The sequence below is a fragment of the Neovison vison genome, chromosome 7, assembly GCF_020171115.1.
Source record: "Neovison vison isolate M4711 chromosome 7, ASM_NN_V1, whole genome shotgun sequence".
Lineage (NCBI taxonomy): Eukaryota > Metazoa > Chordata > Mammalia > Carnivora > Mustelidae > Neogale > Neogale vison.
In genome coordinates, this window is record NC_058097.1 from 55,657,612 (window position 1) to 55,676,016 (window position 18,405).

The window sequence follows — 18,405 nt, forward strand, 5'->3', positions numbered from 1 at the left end:
GTCCCCCCCACCCCCCGCTGCACGGGGGTCCCTCCACCAATGTCAGGGCATTGGCCCCATCCCTGCCCCTGCTTCCTCCTCTCCTCTCTGCCCCACTCCCCTCACACTGGGGGGTACGGGGTGTGGGAGAGGTCCCATGTGGCCGGACTTGATGGGGAGGAAGCAGGATGAAGTGGGTGGTGGTGAGTCCTGGATTTTCTTTCCTTTTTTTCTTTTTTCCTTTTTTTTTTTTTTTTTTGTTTTTTGTTTTTTGTTTTTGTTGTTTTTTTGTGGGGTTTTTTGGTGTTTTTTTTTTGTTTGTTTTTTTGTTTTTTTGTGTTTTTTTTGTTTTGTTTTTTGTTTTTTGTTTTTTTTTTTGGTCTAGAATCATAGTTTTTGAGTCATCTCCACCATGCCTTCCATGCTGCCTGTCTTCTCGGAGGGGTATTTGGTCGTAATTCCTTTCATTTTGCTCTGCTCAAATGTCCTTCCTATCTGTTCAGGAGCCCTTGGCCCCCTCTCCACCCTTGGGCTGGGGCCCAGGCCCTCTCGCCAGTTCCTTCTCTTCAGGAAATAAACATGGACAAACTCAGAGGTAGGGTAAGGGCAGGGAGTCGGTTCAGCGGAGATGCTTACATTCCGGCAAGGATGGTTCAACGGCATGCCAGGCCCCATTGGTGCCAGGGCGGGAGGGGCAGCCGCTCCACTGCTGCCCAGACAAGGCACCCCGAGACCCCCAAAACAGCCGAGTCTCTGCTGTCTCCGTTGCCCAGCCCAACAGTTTCATTTCCCGGGTGGGAGAAAGGAGACAAGAAAGAAAGAACGCTGAGGCCTTGGGGGGCCCAGGGCAGCAGCTGCCTCTCCTTGGAGTGTCCAGCGGCACCGCTGGGGGCTCGGGGCTCTGGGCTCCCCGCTGCTCCGCCCAGCGGGGTCCAGGCCTCTGATTTCAATGGCTCGCGTCCTTCACAGCAACACTTTGGTTTGAGGAGAGACACAGAAAGACAGGAGACTGAAAGGGGCGAGAGAAGAGTGAAGGATGAGGGAGAGAGAGTAGAGAGAGAACGGACTGAAGAGAACAGAAAAAGAAATCAGAGGAGGAATCAAACCACCCGAAAGTTTGTTCGTTTTCCTTTGTCCATTCTTTTTGCTTGCTTATTCCTTGTTTCTTTTTTTTTTTTTTTAAAGCTTTTTCAATGGATTGGGGGGCAGGGAGCTTGGGGCTCTTGACCCCTGTCCCTGACCCCCGCTCCCAGCCCTGCCCGCCCGCATCCATCTGCCCTGGCTGAGGGACAGGCCCAGCCCCAGCCTCCCCCTCCGGCTTTCCCGAAGACGACGTCCATGAGGTATTTGTGAAGAGAAAGAAGCGTCTGTCCTTCCAACCGCCTTGGGGACCAAGGGCCTGGACCACTGGTGCAGGGGCTTGGCTCCACCTCGCGGCTCCTTCTTATTCTTGAAAAGTCCTCGTCTTCTTTCCCTTAAATATATATATATCTATAAATTCTTTTTTTTTTTCTAGTTTTAATTTATTGTTTGTTTGGTTTTTTTGTTTTTTTTTTTGTGTGTGTGTGTTTTGTTTTTGGTTCAAAACTTTGTTGGCCTCCACATAGCAGGAGGGCAAAGTGGCTCCCAGCGGCGTCTCTCCTCTGTCTGTTCAGACGGGTCCGGGGCTGGGTAAACATGGGGTCCAGCCAAGACTTGAGGGAGGTCTCATGGGAGTGGTGGCCACCACAGCGCCCTCTTGGATGGGGACCACAGGTCATGGCACTGTCCCCGCCACATGGACCCTGATGGGGATGCCACCTTGAGGAACCCCACCACTGGGGTGCGTGCGTGTATACGTGTGTGGGGGGGAGGAAGAGGCATCTGCCAGTATCAGAGGGGCACAGGGTGGGAAGAGCGAGGTGAGTTCTCTTTTTGGTTTCTGGTCAATGTCAAAGAACGTGAAGGATCCCACGGATAGGCACTGGAATATGAATTTTTTTTTTTTTTTCAGGGAAACTGACAGACGAGGATGGGAAAAGAGACAACTCAAATGCCCTCACCTCATCCCTCTTGCCCGAAACGTCCACCTTCCCCTGGGCCGGGGCGGTGGGTGGATTCCAGAGCAGAGGACAGTGATGGGGTTGAGGGGGGCACATGTGAGAGCTAGAACTTCGCAAAACAGCCTAGCCCACCCTTCAAAGGGAAAAGGGGGAGGTACGAGGGGTGAAAAGTCATCCCAGACCTGCCCCTGTGCTCTCCCCTGGCTGGGGGAGGGAGGAGGTTAAAGCGAGACCCCCTGCCCAGGTGGGGAGAGCTGGGGACCAAGGGAGAGGGGGACACATGGTAGGGACACATTCTGTTGAGCGCAACGCTAAAAATTCTGTACATCCTTTGGATGAAGCTACTGAATATTTGGTGTAAGGTTGTTCAGGCCCCTTCTCTTTCACCTTCTGGAAAAGAACATTTGACGGGTGGTTCTGAGCCCAACCCGTCGGCCCCAGGCTGTGCCCTGTCTTCGCTGGCCCAGGGCTGGGGGCTGGGGCTGGAGGCTGGCACATTCTCTTTTGCCTTCTCTGGCCCCCACCAAGGGAGGCAAGATTGGGGGTTGGCCCCCCAGCCAGGGGCTCGGCGAGAGGTCCACCCTGCCGAGGCTTCTCTGCCCCTGGCTGGGGTTCTTATTTGGTGTCATAGCGGTGAGGGTGAGCACACTGAGGTCTGGCTCGCAACTGGTTTTTGGTTTGGTTTTGTGGGGCATTTTTTTTGTTTTTGGTTTTGGTTTGTTTTTCACCTCTGGTTCCTTTGGGGCAGCTGGTTTCTGTTGCGATTATTTTTGGTTTCTTTTTGTTGGTTGGTTTCTTTCATTTTCTTTCTTTCCTTCTTTCTTCCTTTTGTTTTGTTTTGTTTTTTTGGTTAGTTGGGGTTTTTTTGTTTTTTGTTTTCTTTTGGTCTTTCCTCCCTTGTCACTCCAGCTCCAAGGACCCTCTGCGCCACCACCGCTGACCTCCTCGCCCTCTTCCCAGGCGGGGGGACTGAGGTGGGGATCAGAGGAGTAGGAGGGGAGGCAAGGTGGGTCCTCACTCGGGCTTGGACCCTGCCTCGGGCCCCCCAGGGCCTCCAGGGGTCTGTGCTGCCGCCTCACTGCAAGTGGAGGACGAGGATGAGGATGAGGAGGAGGATGAAGAGAGGCCCGGAGACTTGCTGGAGATGGAGGCCGCCACGGCCGCAGCGGCTGCCGAGACCAGGCCCACGCCAGGCGGGGCACTGAGCAGGGGCAGCCCAGCGTGGTTCAAGAAGAGCGGCGAGGTCACCAGGCCGGGGCTCCCCGGGGCCGCGCCAGCCGCCCCCAGCACCAGGTTCCCGCTGCCGTCAAGGCTGGTAAGGGGCAGGGTTCCACCAGAGGCCAGGGCTGGTGGGGAGAGAGAGAGGCTGGGCTGGGGTGCCTTCCAACATCCTTCCCACGGTGCCCCCTGTCTTCCCATCTGCCCCACTGACCCCCGTCAGCACCCCTCACACCTTCCCCAAAGGTGAGATGGGTATGAAGAGGCGAGCGATGCAGTGAGCAGGGACAGGATGGCATGGCTGGAGCAGCAATGGGGGGAGGCTCGAGGCCCCAAGGGGCCAGGCTGGAGGTGATGGGAGTGACATGAGGCAGAACGCACCTTGGATAGTGGCCAAAGGGTTGTTGCTCATGAGGGCTGGACTCAGCCCGGAGCTCAACCCCACCATTGTGCTTCTGCAAGAGGCAAAGCAGAGGCGTTAGCAGGGGCAGGGACCCGCCGGCGGCAGAACTGGGGCGCAGCTCCCACCCCAGGAAGCAGCAGCCAGCCAGCTTCTCTCCCCACAGCCTCCCAAACCGCAGCTGTCCACTTACCCCGTGCTGGGGTTCAGGCCGGACAAGCCGATAGCCGAGTGGCTGCCTTGAGGGCTGGGATTTGTGCTGTTGGTGGTGGCGGGGGGTGGGGGAGTGACAGAGGGGATGGAATTGAGGGGGGGCGCGGCCCCGCCCCCGCCCCCGCCCCCTCCGGCTGTCCGGCTGGTGTGGAGCGTCCCCACAGCTGAGGATAAGGTAGTAACTGCCAGAGAGAGACAGAGAGACGGAGGCTTCAGCTTCCACCCCTCCTCCACCGGGGAGCTCGGGGTCCACCCCCGCTCGCCTTCCTGCCCGGCGCGCGCCCTGCAGCCTCTCCCCCGGAGGAACAGATTTAGGCCTCCCGCCCGCTCTTCCCACAGCCGCGGTGACAGCGATCGCAATAATCGCAGTGTGAGCCGCCACCCACCGAGCCGAGCCCGGTGCCCGGGAGCGCTCAGCCGGCGCGAACCCCTCCCAGAGCCTCGGCGTCGGGCGCCCAGAGGACTACGCCCTGGGGCCCCCTCTAGGGGCCAGGCCCGGGGTTGCAGCTGTGCGCCCCACGGTGGACCAGGCTCGGAGCCGGCTGGGGCCACATCGCCAGACAGCCAAGGGCAGCAATTTCCAAGCTTTCCGTCCCATCTGTACCCTTGGGAGAATGCCTTCACCTCTCTGGCCTTCAGTTCCCTAACTTGGAAAATGCGGTTAATAACAGGACCGACTTCATAAAATGGGTGTGAGGATGATTTTTTTTTTCTTTGTTTAGCTTATTTATTTAAGTAATCTCCATGCTCAGTGTAGTGCTCGAACTCACAACGCTAAGATCCGGAGCCGCATACTCCACGGACTGAGCCAGCCAGGCTCCAGTTTTATTATTCTTATATATATATTCTTATAAATCCTTACATATATTATTCTCATATACACAAGCCCTGTCCCAGGAAGGGAGCAAGGAGGGCTTTGGGTACAAAAGAGTATATATTTGTGTGTATGTGGGTCTGTACGCAGACACACACTCTTGTATGTACATATTCATGTATAAAGCTTCTGTATGTAGTATACATTCACAATAGTTTTATAAAACCCGAAGCTCAGAGAGGTAAAGTCACTTCTGGAGCTCACACAGTTTATAAAAGGCAGGAACAGACCTGAGGACATCAACTTTTAGCAAAGCCTGTGCTTTTCTCATAGTAAATCACAGAGCAGAGGAGAGCCGAGCTGCTCTGGCAGGGAGGGGTGAGGCTGCCCTCTCCCGTCCATGCCCCCTGCCTTCCTCATCCCCAGGCTCAACCTTGAGGCCCACAGACACCCAGAGCCACTAGAGAACCCCGGGCCTGCACTGGGTCTTCCCAATGCCCCCTCACCGGGGGGCTCTTGCCTGCCCTGACCTGTTGTGCTCAGACTGCTGGAAGCTTGGGACAATGGCAAGGTCCCGGCGCCCCCCTGGGGTGTGACCTGGGGAGAGACGAAAGAAGGCATGGTGAGGCCACTGTTTCCCAGCAGCCCCCATGATGCTCCCTGTGGGGAAGACCCCCATTCATCTGCCCTCAGGCTGAGGGGAGAAGGGGCTCTGGGCACAATGCTATGCTTATATTATGCTAGGTTCTTTCCATCTTATCTAACTTAACATTTACCCAACATGATCCTGAGCCACAGGTGGGAAGAAAGCATTCCCGGTTAAGAGTGTTCCCCCACTGACACCATCAGTGTTTCCTCTGACACCATCCAGCTACAAGTCTAAAGCGTGTGTGTGTGTGTGAGGGGGTGTTATGATCATAAGGGGTGTCTCTGCATCAGAGTGTTGGGGTGTCCTACTGCTTGATTTTCTGGGATCACCCACCAGCCTCCTTGGCCTCCCTGCCTCCAGTCTTGTCCTTCTATCATCTCCAATAGCTCATTCTTAAGGTGACCCTGTCCCTTCCCAGCTCAAAAGTCCACATTAGCCCCTCACTGCCCATGTTCACATTCAAGCTCCTCAGCATGTTACTTGAGAGTCTGGCCCCTGCCCAGCCCCTACCCTCACACTCATTCATATACATTCCTGCTCCAACCACATTAAATTGCGCTGGAGTTCCTCCAGTTGTGGTCAGCACACTCTGGCTTCTAGGCCTCTGTGCACAGCAGTCTTCAAGTGTCTGGCAACCTCGCCCTCATCCTTTAGAACTCAGCTCAGGTGGTCTCTTCTTCCTCCATACCAGGGGGGCAGGGGGCTCCTCTCTGTCACGTCACAGCCCCTTTCCACATAAGAATGCAATAAAAAGGTGTCCCAGTGTGTCTGATCCTGAGTGGGTCTGTGTGCAGCGGTGAGCCTGAATGTACACCCAGGGACAAAATGCTGTCCCTGCCTGTGTCTGTGTGTGTGGCTGTGAACCTGTGTGTGGAGGGAGGGGCACCTCCATCCCTTACCTGGGATCCCTCCCCATGTGGCCATGCCCTGTGAGAACTGGGCCCTGTTTTTTGGCTCTGATGGTGTGTGTCTATGGGTGCTTGTATGCCCCACAAAAGACTACAGTTTCCTGGAAACTGTCCCTGGGTGACTGTGCTCTACCCATGTGACAGCCTGTCCCTAAAAGTCAGTCTCCCTGCCCCTGTGCCAGGCACTGAGAACAAGCAGGTAGACTGTGCTTCACAGAGGCGCCTGCCCAGGGGCGGGGTGTTGTCAGAGCGCTATGCCCCCCACCCCCCGGAGGCTCCTTGTACCAGATGGGGGCTGTAGCTGGCCGGTTTCCCCGGGCTGGGCAACATGGGGGCTGCACTGCAGGGGTTGATGCGTTTTTCCTTCTGGCGCCGGTTGCAGAACCAGACGCGGATCACTTCCTTCTCCATGTGCAGCTGCTCTGCGATCAGCAGGATCTCCTCTGAGGTAGGCTTCTGGTTCTGCGGGCAGAGGGCTGGTGAACCCCAGGTCCACTCCGACCCCCCACCCCAACCCTCAGGGCCACACAGAAGGCCTCACCGCTAGAAAACTCTTCTCTAAGGCGAAGCGGACGTTTGTCTCGATGCTGGTCCTCTTCTTGCGTCTCCGGCCGGGGAGCCCGTCAAAGCCCAGGCTGGGGCTGCTCAGCTGGTTGGGGCTCGGCAGGCTTGAGTCCACAGACATAGTCTCTGTGCCCGGGCGGAAACGGGGGCATGAGAGGGCGCCTCCTGGGCCCAGAACCCGCCGTGTGCCCTGGGAGCCCCAACCCAGTCCCACCTGCGTCGTTGAGCCACTTCTCCAGAAGGGGCTTGAGTTTGCACATGTTCTTGAAGCTCAGGTTGAGGGCCTCGAAACGGGAGATGGTCGTCTGGCTAAAGTCGTTGCCGTAGAGCTTGCCCATGGCCAGGCCCACGTCACCCTGGCCGAGTGAGATGGGAAACAGGCAGTGGTCAGGGCCCAGCCTGCGGGTTAGGGCTCACTGCTGCACAGGCTGGCCACACTCCTGCCCCGCCCACCAACCTGCTGTGGCATCGCCCCGCCCTACTACCTGACCACACCTACTGCCCAAGTGTCAGGGACAGCAAGCCCGCCTCCCGCCCACCACCTGGCCAGGTCGCTTCAGCCTCACGCCCACCGCACCTCCCCCCACAACACCCCTCACCCCCCCACCCCCCGCCTGGTGGCCCCAGACCTGTGTGAAGCCCAGCTTGATGCGGCGTTGCTTGAAGGTGCGGGCGAACTGCTCCAGCTCCTCCAGGTCACTGGGCTCCTCGGGGTGGGATGGTGGCTCCAAGCATTTGGGGGGCTGCGGGTGTGAGAGGTGCGGGTCGGGCAGCGTGGGGCGGGTCACGGCCTGGTAGGGTGGGCAGGGGTGGGTGGGGTGCAGGACCGAGGACCAGGATGGGGCTCAGCGATGGGTGCACAGTTCCCCCTCCCTCCTTCCCTTCCAGCCCTCCCGCCTCTTCCTGCAGGCTCTCTTCTACTGGTCCCCAGGAGGCTGGTGCGCTCTCACCGGCAGGGACTGCCGAGGAGACACTCTGCGGCTCTGTAGGAACCTCTCGCTGCCCCAACGCTCTCTCAGCACATTCCCTCCCAGCATGCAAACTCCCAAAAGGAGTAGCCAGCTCCTTTCAACCAACTGCTTTTTCCCTGGAGCTGGGGCCCATGGTTTTATCCTTCTCTCAGGCAGGGAATCAACAAGTGGCTCTGTTACCGAATTGTCAGGTAACTCAGGCAAGTTTCTTAATCTCCCTGGGCCTCTGTAGAATGGAAACAATCATGGCTGCTCTGCCGACCCCATGGGGTTGAGGGATGGGAGAACCCCCTTAAAGGTTGCAAATAAAGTGAAAATGTTTTAAAAAGTAGATGGGGAGGGTGACTGGGGGATTTACAAAGAAGCAACAACTCTCTCTGGATTGCTTCATTTCCCTAAAAATATCTGAAACAGGCGTTAAGTGCAACCACTTTGGTCACACAAGTCCTCCATCCATTATCCAAACGCTGGAGCCAGATGTGTTTTGTAACCCAGAAATTTTACAGATTTTAGAAAGCCTACACAGGCACATATAAATAATGTGACCCCCCTCCCCATCAGGGTCAAGGCATCGCCCCATCACCGAACACATTAACAGCTCTTAGCAAAGCACAAATCTCACACAGGAGGGAGAAAAGGAAATCAGACTCCCTGCCATAGGTCAAGGTGGGTTTTGCAGCCAGGTGACTTCTGGTCTCACATTACAAAAACAACTTGGTTTTCCAAGCATTTTGGGCTTCAGAATTCAGCCCAGCCCTGTATTAGTCTCTAAACTTTTGGGGTTTTCTGAAATAGTTCATATTTTTTGAAAGGGCTGTTTAAAAAAAAAAGTGGCTAGGAGGGAACACTAAAATCCATAAAGAATCATGAAAGATTATTAAAGCCTAGAACCCAGTCAGCACACTGAAAGAAAGGCCAGGCCACAATCTATAGTTTTTTTGTTGTTGTTGTTGTTTTGTGCTTATGCACGTATGCATTTTGGGACAGTGGGGATCAGATCAAAATCTTTTTTTTTTTTTTTAAAGATTTTTTATTTATTTGTCAGAGAGGGAGAGAGAGCACAGGCAGACAGAATGGCAGGCAGAGGCAGAGGGAGAAGCAGGCTCCCTGCTGAGCAAGGAGCCCGATGTGGGACTCGATCCCAGGACGCTGGGATCATGACCTGAGCCGAAGGCAGCTGCTTAACCAACTGAGCCACCCAGGCGTCCCCAGATCAAAATCTTTCATCAGATTCTCAAAGGAGTCCATGTGTCTGAAAGGGTTAAGAGCTGCTGGCATGGCTGATTCCCCTCCTTCTACAGAGGAAGAAGCTGACCCAGAACGGAGCACGGCCTGTCTAAGGTCCCACAGCAAGGCTGGTCCCCAGGTCTTCTGACTCCTGACCTGGCTTCTGTGGTCATGAGAAGGGTCAAAGGGAGAGGAGACCCTCACCCTCCCACCCTCATTCACCCAGCCTGGCACACATTCTCACCTGTGTGGGTAGCCCCGCCCGGGGCTGGGAGGTCAGAAGAGCTCCCTGGGTTTGCTGAGGTAGCTGGAAGAGATTTGGCGTCGGTAGCAGGCCTGGGGAGACAAGGGGATTGCACGGGGTGAGGGGGGAGGGAGAATTCTGTGGAAGCATCCTGGGGAGGGGAGGCCTTTGGGGTGGGGCCTTACCTGGCTGACTCTGCTGGGCCTGTGGCAGCAGGAACTGAGCAGGTGGCTGGAGGTGGTGGCCGGGGACAAGCACCAGCTGCTGAAGCTGGAGGAGCTGCTGTATGTCCTGGCAGGGATGGGGACGGACAGAAAGACAGCCTGAGTCCTGGCCCAGCTCCCTCTGCATTGCTTGAGCCCTGAGGGACTCCACAGAGTGGGCAGGGAGGGACAGAGCACTGGCTCTGAATGGTGTCCCATAGTGTCCCGGAGCTAAGCACCCCCAGGAGGTTTCTCCCAACCCAGGGCTACCAGAGCATCCTATCTGGGCCATCCCAGGAGGGCTCACTCTTGATTTACCTGCTCTTTCTTAAAGAAATATTTGCCTTGTCTTACATTTCCTCAGAACAAATAGGATCGTTTAAAAATGTAAATCAGACCAAGTCTTCCTTTCTCTTAAAACACTCGAGGCAAATGATACCAAGCTGGAATTAGCTTTAAAATACTCCAGCACAGTAAACTGGTTCAACCACTTTGGAAAACTCTTTGGCACTGTTATGGTTTGAATTGTGTCCGCCCCTCAAAAAATGTGTAGGAATCCTCACCGCCCCCACCGGAACCCCAGAGGGTGACCTTATTTGGAGACGGGGTCCCAATCCAATATGATGGGTGCCCATTTAGTAAGGGGGAATTTGGACACAGGCAGAAATGTATAGAGGGGAGGCACTGTGAAGAGAAAGCAGAGAGAAGATACCCAACCCTGCCAACACCCTGGCTTTGGACGTTGAGCCTCCAGAACTGTGAAAGAAGACATTTCTGTTGTTCGAGACAGCCACTGGTGGCTGGTTGTTACAGCAGCTCTAGAAAACAAGTAGAAGCACTACTTACTAAAGCTGAATGTATGCCTGCCTCGCGACCCAGCAGTTCCACGCCTGGGGGTAAGCCACTGTCAGTGTGTTTTTGTGTTCACCAAAAGACACGTACCTGAAGGTTCACGGCAGAACCATTTGTAATAGCCCAAACTCAAAGATAGCCCAGGTACCCATCAAGCATAGAAATGGGTGAGTAAACTGATTCAGTGGGCTACTACAGCAATGAGAAGGGGCAGTCTACAACCTATAATGACGCACAGCAAAATAAACTTCCCAGACATGATACATAGAAGGAGCTAGACACGGTAGAGAGTGTCCTCTCTGGTTCCATTCGCATGTGGGGAGGGAGAAGCAAGAAGGCATCACAGGGCGCCTGGGGAGCTGGCCATATTCACTTCTTGATCTGGCTGCCAGTTACAGGGGTACGCTCAGTTTGCAAGGGTCGTTGGCTTGTATATTTATGATTGGTGCACTTTTCAGTATTTGTTACAACTTCAATGAAAAGATTAAAAAAAAAAAGAATTTATTTATTTATTTGACAGAGAGAGACAGCAAGGGAAGGAACACAAACAGGGGGAATTGGAGAGGGAGAAGTGGGCTCCTTGCTCAGCAGGGATGTAGGGCTTGATCCCAGAACCCTGGGACCTGAGCCAAAGGCAAATGCTTAACGAATGAGCCACCCAGGTGCCCTGAAAGATTTTGTTTTGTTTTGTTTTAAGAAAATGAGGCAGGGACAAAGGGAGAGAAAAAAAAAATCTAGCCTCTCTACCAAAAAATGAGGGATATAAAGGAAACAGGATTGGCAAAAGGTTGGAATCTGTTAAACTGGGTGAAGGCATGTATGGTTCCTTATATCATACTCTTCACTTTTAGCTTTGAACATTTCCAAAAGAAAAAGTAAAACATACACACACACACACACTCCAGTGGCTTCTTGTGGCCACAATAATACAATCAAAACTCCTCACCTGGTCTCTAAGGTCCTTTATACCAAAGCCCATGCTAGTCTTCCTGACCTCAACTCCTACCTCAGGGCCTTTGCACATGCTGTTCCCTCAGCCAAAACAGTTCTAGTTCTTATACTCCTGCCTAATCTCTTCTTATCACTCAAGTCTTCACACAAAATCACCTTTTCAGGGGCCCCTGGGTGGCTCAGTCAGTTAAGTGTCTGACTCTTTTTTTTTTTTTAAATGTTTATTTATTTGACAGAGAGACACAGAGAGAGAGGGAACACAAGCACGGGGAGTGGGAGAAGCAGGCTTCCCACTGAGCAGGGAACCAGATGTGGGGCTTGATCCCAGTACCTGAGCCAAAGGCAGACACCCAACAACTGAGCCATACAGGCACCCCAAGTGTCCAAATCTTTTTTTTTTTAAAAGATTTTTATTTATTCATTTGACAGAGAGAGATCACAAGTAAGCAGAGAGGCAGGCAGAGAGAGAGGAAGGGAAGCAGGCTCCCTGCTGAGCAGAGAGCCCCATGCGGGCCTCGATCCCAGTACCCTGAGATCATGGCCTGAGCCGAAGGCAGCGACTTAACCCACTGAGCCACCCAGGCGCCCCCCCAAGTGTCCAACTCTTGATTTCAGTTCAAGTCATGATCTCAGGTTGGTGATCTCAGAGTCATGAGATTGAGACCTGCGTCAGGCTAGGCATGGAATCTGCTTAAGATTCTCTCCCTCTCCTGCCCCTTCCACTTGTGCTCTCTCTCTCTCTCTCTAAAATAAATGAATAGGAGTGCATGGGTGGCTCAGCCAGTTAAGCATCTGCTTTCAGCTCAGGTCACACTCTCAAGGTCCTGAGATCGAGCTCCACATCGGCTTCCCTGCTCCGTGGGGAGTCTGCTTCTCTCTCTCCCTCTTTCTCTCTGTGTTCTCTCTCTCTCTCTCAAATAAATAAGTAAAACATTTTTTAAAAATAGAGAATAAATAAATAATAAATAAATCCTTTAAAAAAGATTCTCTCTCTCTCTCTACCCCACTCCTCAGGGACTCCTGCTCTCTCTTGGGAAAAAAAAAAATTACCTCTTCAGAGATGCCCTCCTTGACCATCTAATCTAAAGCAGCCACTACCACCCCTCCTTTTGTTTTTTAAAATATTATTTTTAAAATTTATTTGACAGAGAGGGAGAAGGACAGCAAGAGAGGGAACACAAGCAGGGGGAGTGGGAAAGGGAGAAGCAGGCTTCTCGCCGAGCAGGGAGCCCGATATGGGGCTCGATCCCAGGACCCTGGGATCATGACCTGAGCTGAAGGCAGATGCTCAACAACTGAGCCACCCAGTCACCCCTATCCCTCCCTTTGTTATTTTCCCTTCACCTTCTCTTTAAGACTTATTACTATCTCAAGGTATCTCTCATTCTGTTTAGCCTTTCACAGTGCATCTCCCTCACTGGTATGTCAGCTCCACAAGTATGCAGTCTTGATGGTTCTGGTCAATATTATAATCCAAGCATCTAGAATAGGATCAGGTACCCAGTAAGTGCTCCACATATATTTGTTGAATGGACCCACATGGATACTTCATGATTTTTACCCAGCAACTTTTATGTATACAGTTGAAAGTTATGTTACTTAGAGTAACATTCTTTTTCCTTCTGGGAAGTTGAGGGGGATGACAAATGCCCCTCAATTCTTCCCAATGCTATCGTTATCCCAAAGACCAATTTGATGTCCTAGGATGTGAACAAGCTGAGGGGAAACAAGCAAGTTGAAACAAAGTGTTCATTTCTTTAACATATAAAGAGTCATTACAGATCAATAAGAGAAAAACGAACAATCCAGTTGTAATCTGGCCAACATAGGTCTGGTGACTGCCCAGCAAAGGAAATATAAACAGCTGAATGAAAAAACATTCAGACTCATTCACAGTAAGATAAACACAGCCACAACTGCACAGAGATACTATTTTTACCTATCTGATGGGCAGATAACAGCAGTGCAGAACATGCTGTGTTGGGGCATATCGGGAAACATACACTCTTGCACATCACTGGGGAGAAGATAATTTGGCAACATCTGTCAGAAGCAGGGCAGAAGACAAGAACACACATTTCTCCAAAGAAGATGTATAAATGGACAACAGACACATGAAATGCTGCTCAGTATCACTCGGCATCAGGGAAACACAAAACAAAACCACAATGAGATACCACCTCACATCAGTGAGAATGGCTAAAATTAACAAGTCAGGAAACAACAAATGTTGGCGAGGATGCGGAGGAAGGGGAACCCTCCTACACTGTTGGTGGGAATGCAAGCTGGTGCAGCCACTCCGGAAAACAGCATGGAGGTTCCTCAAAAAAATCTGAAAATAGGGGCACCTAGGTGTCTCAGTGGGTTAAACCTCTGCCTATGGCTCAGGTCATGGTCTCAGGGTCCTGGGATTGAGCCCCGCATCGGGCTCTCTGCTCGGCAGGGAACCTATTTCCCCTGCTATTGCTGCCTGCCTCTCTGACTACTTGTGATCTCTGTCAAATAAATAGAATCTTTTAAAAAAAAATTGAAAATAGAGCTACCCTACAACCCAGAAATTGCACTACTGGGTATTTACCCCAAAGATATAAATGTAGTGATCTGAAGGGGCACAGCACCCTAATATTTATAGCAGCAATGCCCACGACAGCCAAACTATGGAATGAGCCCATGTCCACCGAGAGATGAATGGATAAAGAAGGTGTGGTGTATAGATATAGATATAGTGCAGTCATCAAAGCTGAAATATTGGGGCATCTGGGTGGCTCAGTGGGTTAAGCCCCTGCCTTTGGCTCAGGTCATGATCTCAGGGTCCTGGGATTCGGGTTCTCTGCTCAGCAGGGAGCCTGCATCCCCCCTCTCTCTGCCTATTTGTGATCTCTCTCTGTCACATAAGTAAATAAAATCTCTTTAAAAAAATGAAATCTTGCCATTTGCAATGACGTGGATGGAACCAGAGAGTATTATGCTAAGGGCTATGTCAATCAGAGAAAGACAATTATCATATGGTCTCATATGTAGAATTTAAGAAACAAAACAGAGAATCATAGGGGAAAAGAGGAAAAAATAAAACAAGATGAAATCAGAGAGGGAGACAAAGCATAACAGACTCTTAATCATAGGAAACTGAGAGTTGCTAGAGGGGAGGAGGGAGGAGGATGGGGTAACTGGGTGGTAGACATTAAGGAGGGCACATGATGTAATGAGAACTGGGTACCACATAAGACTGATGAATCACTGACCTCTACCTCTGAAACCAGTAATACATTATATGTTAATTGATTGAATTTAAATAAAATAAAAATTTTAAAACGAAAAAAGAATGACAAAGGCCTATACCCTTTGACTCAGCCATTTCGCTTCTAGGAATTTGTCTTAGAGATACGTTCACACTTGTGCAAAATGCCCTCCCTAGAAGGGCATTCCTAGCAGCACGCAGTGTTCCGCAAGAGGGGAAGTAAGGTGACCGCACAGCAGGGGAGCAGGTAAATGAGCGAGAGTGGATCTTTCTGACGGAATACTATACATACGTCAAAAAGAGCAAGGACACTCTTCGTGTCCTGATATGGAACAATCGCCCAGATGTCCTGTTGAATGAAGACCTCAAGAGACAGAACAGTGGGTATGAGGTGCTTCTGTTTGTGGCGCTTGTTTTTGTTTTTGTTTTTTTTAAGTATATCTAGGTATTTCCTGGGTATGCATAGACTATACCTGGAAGACTATACCAGAAACTAGCAGTGCTGTAAGTCTTCCCATATCTCTTGAGTTTTGCACATTTACCTAGCCCGAATAAAGAAATAAAGATGTCCCACCCCACCCTACCCAACCGAACACTCGCTTCTGCCTGACAATCCTGTTTCCCAATTGCTTATTTTCTGTCCATGGTAAAGGCTTCTGCTTCCTCTCTGTGCCTCAGAAAGTGGACAAAGTCCCCAACTGCTCCTGACTTCTCACTTCTTCCTTCTAGCTGCTCATCTAAAACAAAGCTTAAGGGGTTTGAAGTCCCAACACTCCATTCTGCCTTGTCTTCTGAGTCTCTCCTCCTGGTCACTCACGGGGTGGCGTCCCTTCCATGTGAGGCCTAGCCTGATATGAGTGAAGCCTGGAACTGAGGACCCCCACTCCATTACAAGAGACCCTTCCAGGTCCCCAAACCTAATTTTGGTCTCATAATTTTGTCTTCCTTTTCTCTAAAAGGATCTGTACATTGTATAAAGATGAGGCCCCACAAAACTGAACCCACCCTGCTCTACACTGCATTTCTCGCAATGCAACGCATTTGTTTATGTACAGTTTTCCTCTGCTCTACTGTAACTCTAGAAGGCAGAGGCCAGGTTTTACTCTTCTTATATCCCTATCTCTCAACACAGTCTGGTCAGCCCCCATTAAATGCCCCCTGAGCTGAATCAAAGAATAAAGCCAGAAATAAAGACTTATCACCAGTGTTTTCCTGACTAGTTTGCTGATTAAAATATCTGTTAACTACTGTCTCTACCCTAATGTGACTCTTAGCGAAAACTCACCTTTCTCCCAGAAGCCTAAAAGAGGAGTGTCCACAGATTTCTTTCTGAATCAGCAGGGAGAGGAAAAGGGGTGGGGAAAATGCATCCCAGTTTGCAGGGGGCCTCATAGGGAGAAGTCCAAATGAAAAACCCAACCCCACTCCATGCATGGCCACTCAGACCAGAAACTTAGAGGTCAGTCCTGATACCCTCCATCCCTTCCTCTCCCCCATCCAACACATCTGCAAGTCCTAACAAAAAAAGTTTTAAATTTTTTTCTGGGCTCAGAATTACCCCATGTCTGACAAGACTTACTTCCCCCTTCTCAGAGTTTAAAAAAAATGTGTAGGGATGCCTGGGTGGCTCAGTAGGTTAAAGCCTCTGCCTTTGGCTCGGTCTCCCTTCTCTCTCTCTGCCTGCTTCTCTGCCTACTTGTGATCTCTGTCTGTCAAATAAATAAATAAAATCTTTTAAAAAATATATAGTTTAAAATGTATAAAGTAAAATGTGCAGGATTTCATATGAAATCAACTACATATGAAAAAAATCATCCAACATCTTGAATTATGAATAATAATCTATGGGTTTCTTTATTAGCCTGTTAAATAATAAGATCAAATAATACATCTGAAGACTACTGTAATTTCAAAGCAATGATGAGTAAAAATACTTTGAGGTCTGTGTGTATCATATAGAATTATCTGTGATTCCATTGGTAACAGAGTCCCACTAATGCTAATGTTCCCTATATTCATAATAGAAGGAAATGCAACATTTTCAGTTAGAGGATAGTAAAATTTGAGACATAATTTTTTCCCATCCAAGTTCATGGACCCCCCCTGAATTCTATGCACAGACCCCTCCAGAGGGTTCCTGTTCTGAAATGTTAATCTAACCATAAAGCCTCCACTGGTTTTCATCACACTTGTAAGACAATTAAACTCCTTGCCATGGCCCTGGCTGACCTGGCCTTCCTCATCAACAAGGACTCTCATTCCCTGACTCAGAGCCAGTCACACTGGTCTCCTTCCTATTACTGAACCCAGAAAAGGTCCCCACCTCAGGGCCTTTGCACATGCTGTTGCCCTCCCTCTTCTTGATCTGTACACAACTGGACCCACCCCATCATGCAGGTCTCTCTAAAATGCACCCTCCCCCCAAAGAGGCCTCCCTTGGCTACCCACTCTGATCAGGAGTCTTCCTTTCCTCAATCTCTCTCTATTACATTATACTCTTTTACTTTCTTCATGGCAGTTTTCTGCCATGGGGAGATGCCAGCTCTGGGAGGGCACAGATTTGTCTGCCTTATTCCAGCAAAAGGTGCTGGGGCATGCTGGATGTTCACTAAATGACTAAAGAAATTACAGCATGAGAAAAAGAAGATTCTGGGTGCTGTGCTGGCTCAGGACTGGGGTTAACCAGTAGGAGGCCCCATTTCTCCATAATCTACAGGCCATGGGCAATTTGAAGCCACTTGGGGGCGTGTTAAGACCAAGTCAAGATGGTGAGGAAGTTAGAGGAAGTGGAGACACTGGGGAAGGTCCCCTGGCCAGGATATTTAGTGGATCATCTGCTCTGTTCCTGACCTGTGAGAAAAATGAGCACAGAGGGCTTAGCACACCCCACTTAAGGCCATAAGCTCTCAAGGGAAGGTGAGAAGAGACCGGTTCTCAGGTTCTCATTCATCGCTGTATTCTGATCACCCCCACCCCAGAGTGGGCACCCAGCAGGCATCAATGAATTTCCAATGAATGAGTAAAACCTAGGACTGACTGGTGGTGTTTCAGGCTGTCCTTTGCCACAACTGGGATCTTGGCCACAGCTGGGCAGAAAGACTCACGCTCAATTTACATGACACACGGGTGAATCGGAGTATAAATGTCCATTTTCCCATCTGGGCTTGGTTCCACCTTGGGGTGGGGGGTGGGGTGGAAAAAAGGCCTTTAAAAGGAACTAAAGGAGGCCTGGCCCCTGCTGCGGCTGCTCGCGGCCAGGTGCAGCGCCTCACTCCAGCGCACAGGGCAGACACCACCCCCCCAAACTGCAGGCCCCCACACATGCTCCGGCAGCCACGCAGACTGAGCTGGTGTCTGCGTAACACTCACCGGCCACCCCTGATACGGCAATCTCTAGCCAGTTCTGGACACCCCATTCCAAGATATGGACAGTTTAGAATTAAGTCCAGAGCGAGGAGGGCAGGAAGGGGGTGTCTGTAGGACCATGTAAACGACACTGTCATCAGTTGTGTTCAGAATGAGGATGGGCTTCCTGACCCTCTGAGCCATGTCAGATCACCCTGTTGGTGGAGAAGGCTGCCCAGGAAGGCAGGGAGCACCTGTCCTGAGAGCCACCTGGGAGAAGCGGCACCCGGACTTGCCCAGAACTGTGCGGAGGGAGATAGGTGGGAGGGCGGTCGGAGGAGTGCAAGGGTCCCTGCCTGCTGGGAGCCTTGGGGGTCTGAGCCCAGGCTCTGTTGCTTGCCTCTCCCTGTGTGACTCCGGGGAAGCCAGCTCGCTTCCGGGCCTTGGCCTCCCCAGCTCTATAGGGTGACAGTGCACGGTGTCCTGGAGACGGCCAGACACCCAGCTGTCCTCCACACAGTGGGGGAATGTGGGCATCCCTTACCCTGTTTACACCTCCATTTCTTCCAGTGATGCCACAATAATTC

The 18,405-nt window shown here is 51.4% G+C and overlaps 1 protein-coding gene across 9 annotated transcripts in view; it reads right to left on the bottom strand.

Moving 5' to 3' along the window:
- Window positions 1–290: 290 nt before the first annotated feature.
- POU2F2 (POU class 2 homeobox 2) overlaps window positions 291–18,405 on the bottom strand; it is a 35,106-nt gene continuing 16,991 nt past the window's right edge. For 3 of the 9 annotated variants that reach the window (XM_044257267.1, XM_044257266.1, XM_044257264.1), the window contains 10 exons: window positions 9,415–9,520; window positions 9,230–9,321; window positions 7,417–7,530; window positions 7,002–7,143; window positions 6,765–6,913; window positions 6,509–6,685; window positions 5,197–5,263; window positions 3,833–4,034; window positions 3,621–3,694; window positions 291–3,367 (listed from right to left, as the gene is read on the bottom strand). In XM_044257267.1, coding sequence (XP_044113202.1) covers window positions 3,036–3,367; window positions 3,621–3,694; window positions 3,833–4,034; window positions 5,197–5,263; window positions 6,509–6,685; window positions 6,765–6,913; window positions 7,002–7,143; window positions 7,417–7,530; window positions 9,230–9,321; window positions 9,415–9,520 — 1,455 coding nt within the window. In that variant the 3' untranslated portion in view covers window positions 291–3,035. Of the gene's footprint in view, window positions 3,368–3,620; window positions 3,695–3,832; window positions 4,035–5,196; window positions 5,264–6,508; window positions 6,686–6,764; window positions 6,914–7,001; window positions 7,144–7,416; window positions 7,579–9,229; window positions 9,322–9,414; window positions 9,521–18,405 lie in introns of all 9 variants that reach the window. The other 6 variants (XM_044257261.1, XM_044257268.1, XM_044257260.1 and 3 more) reach the window with 3 other exon arrangements.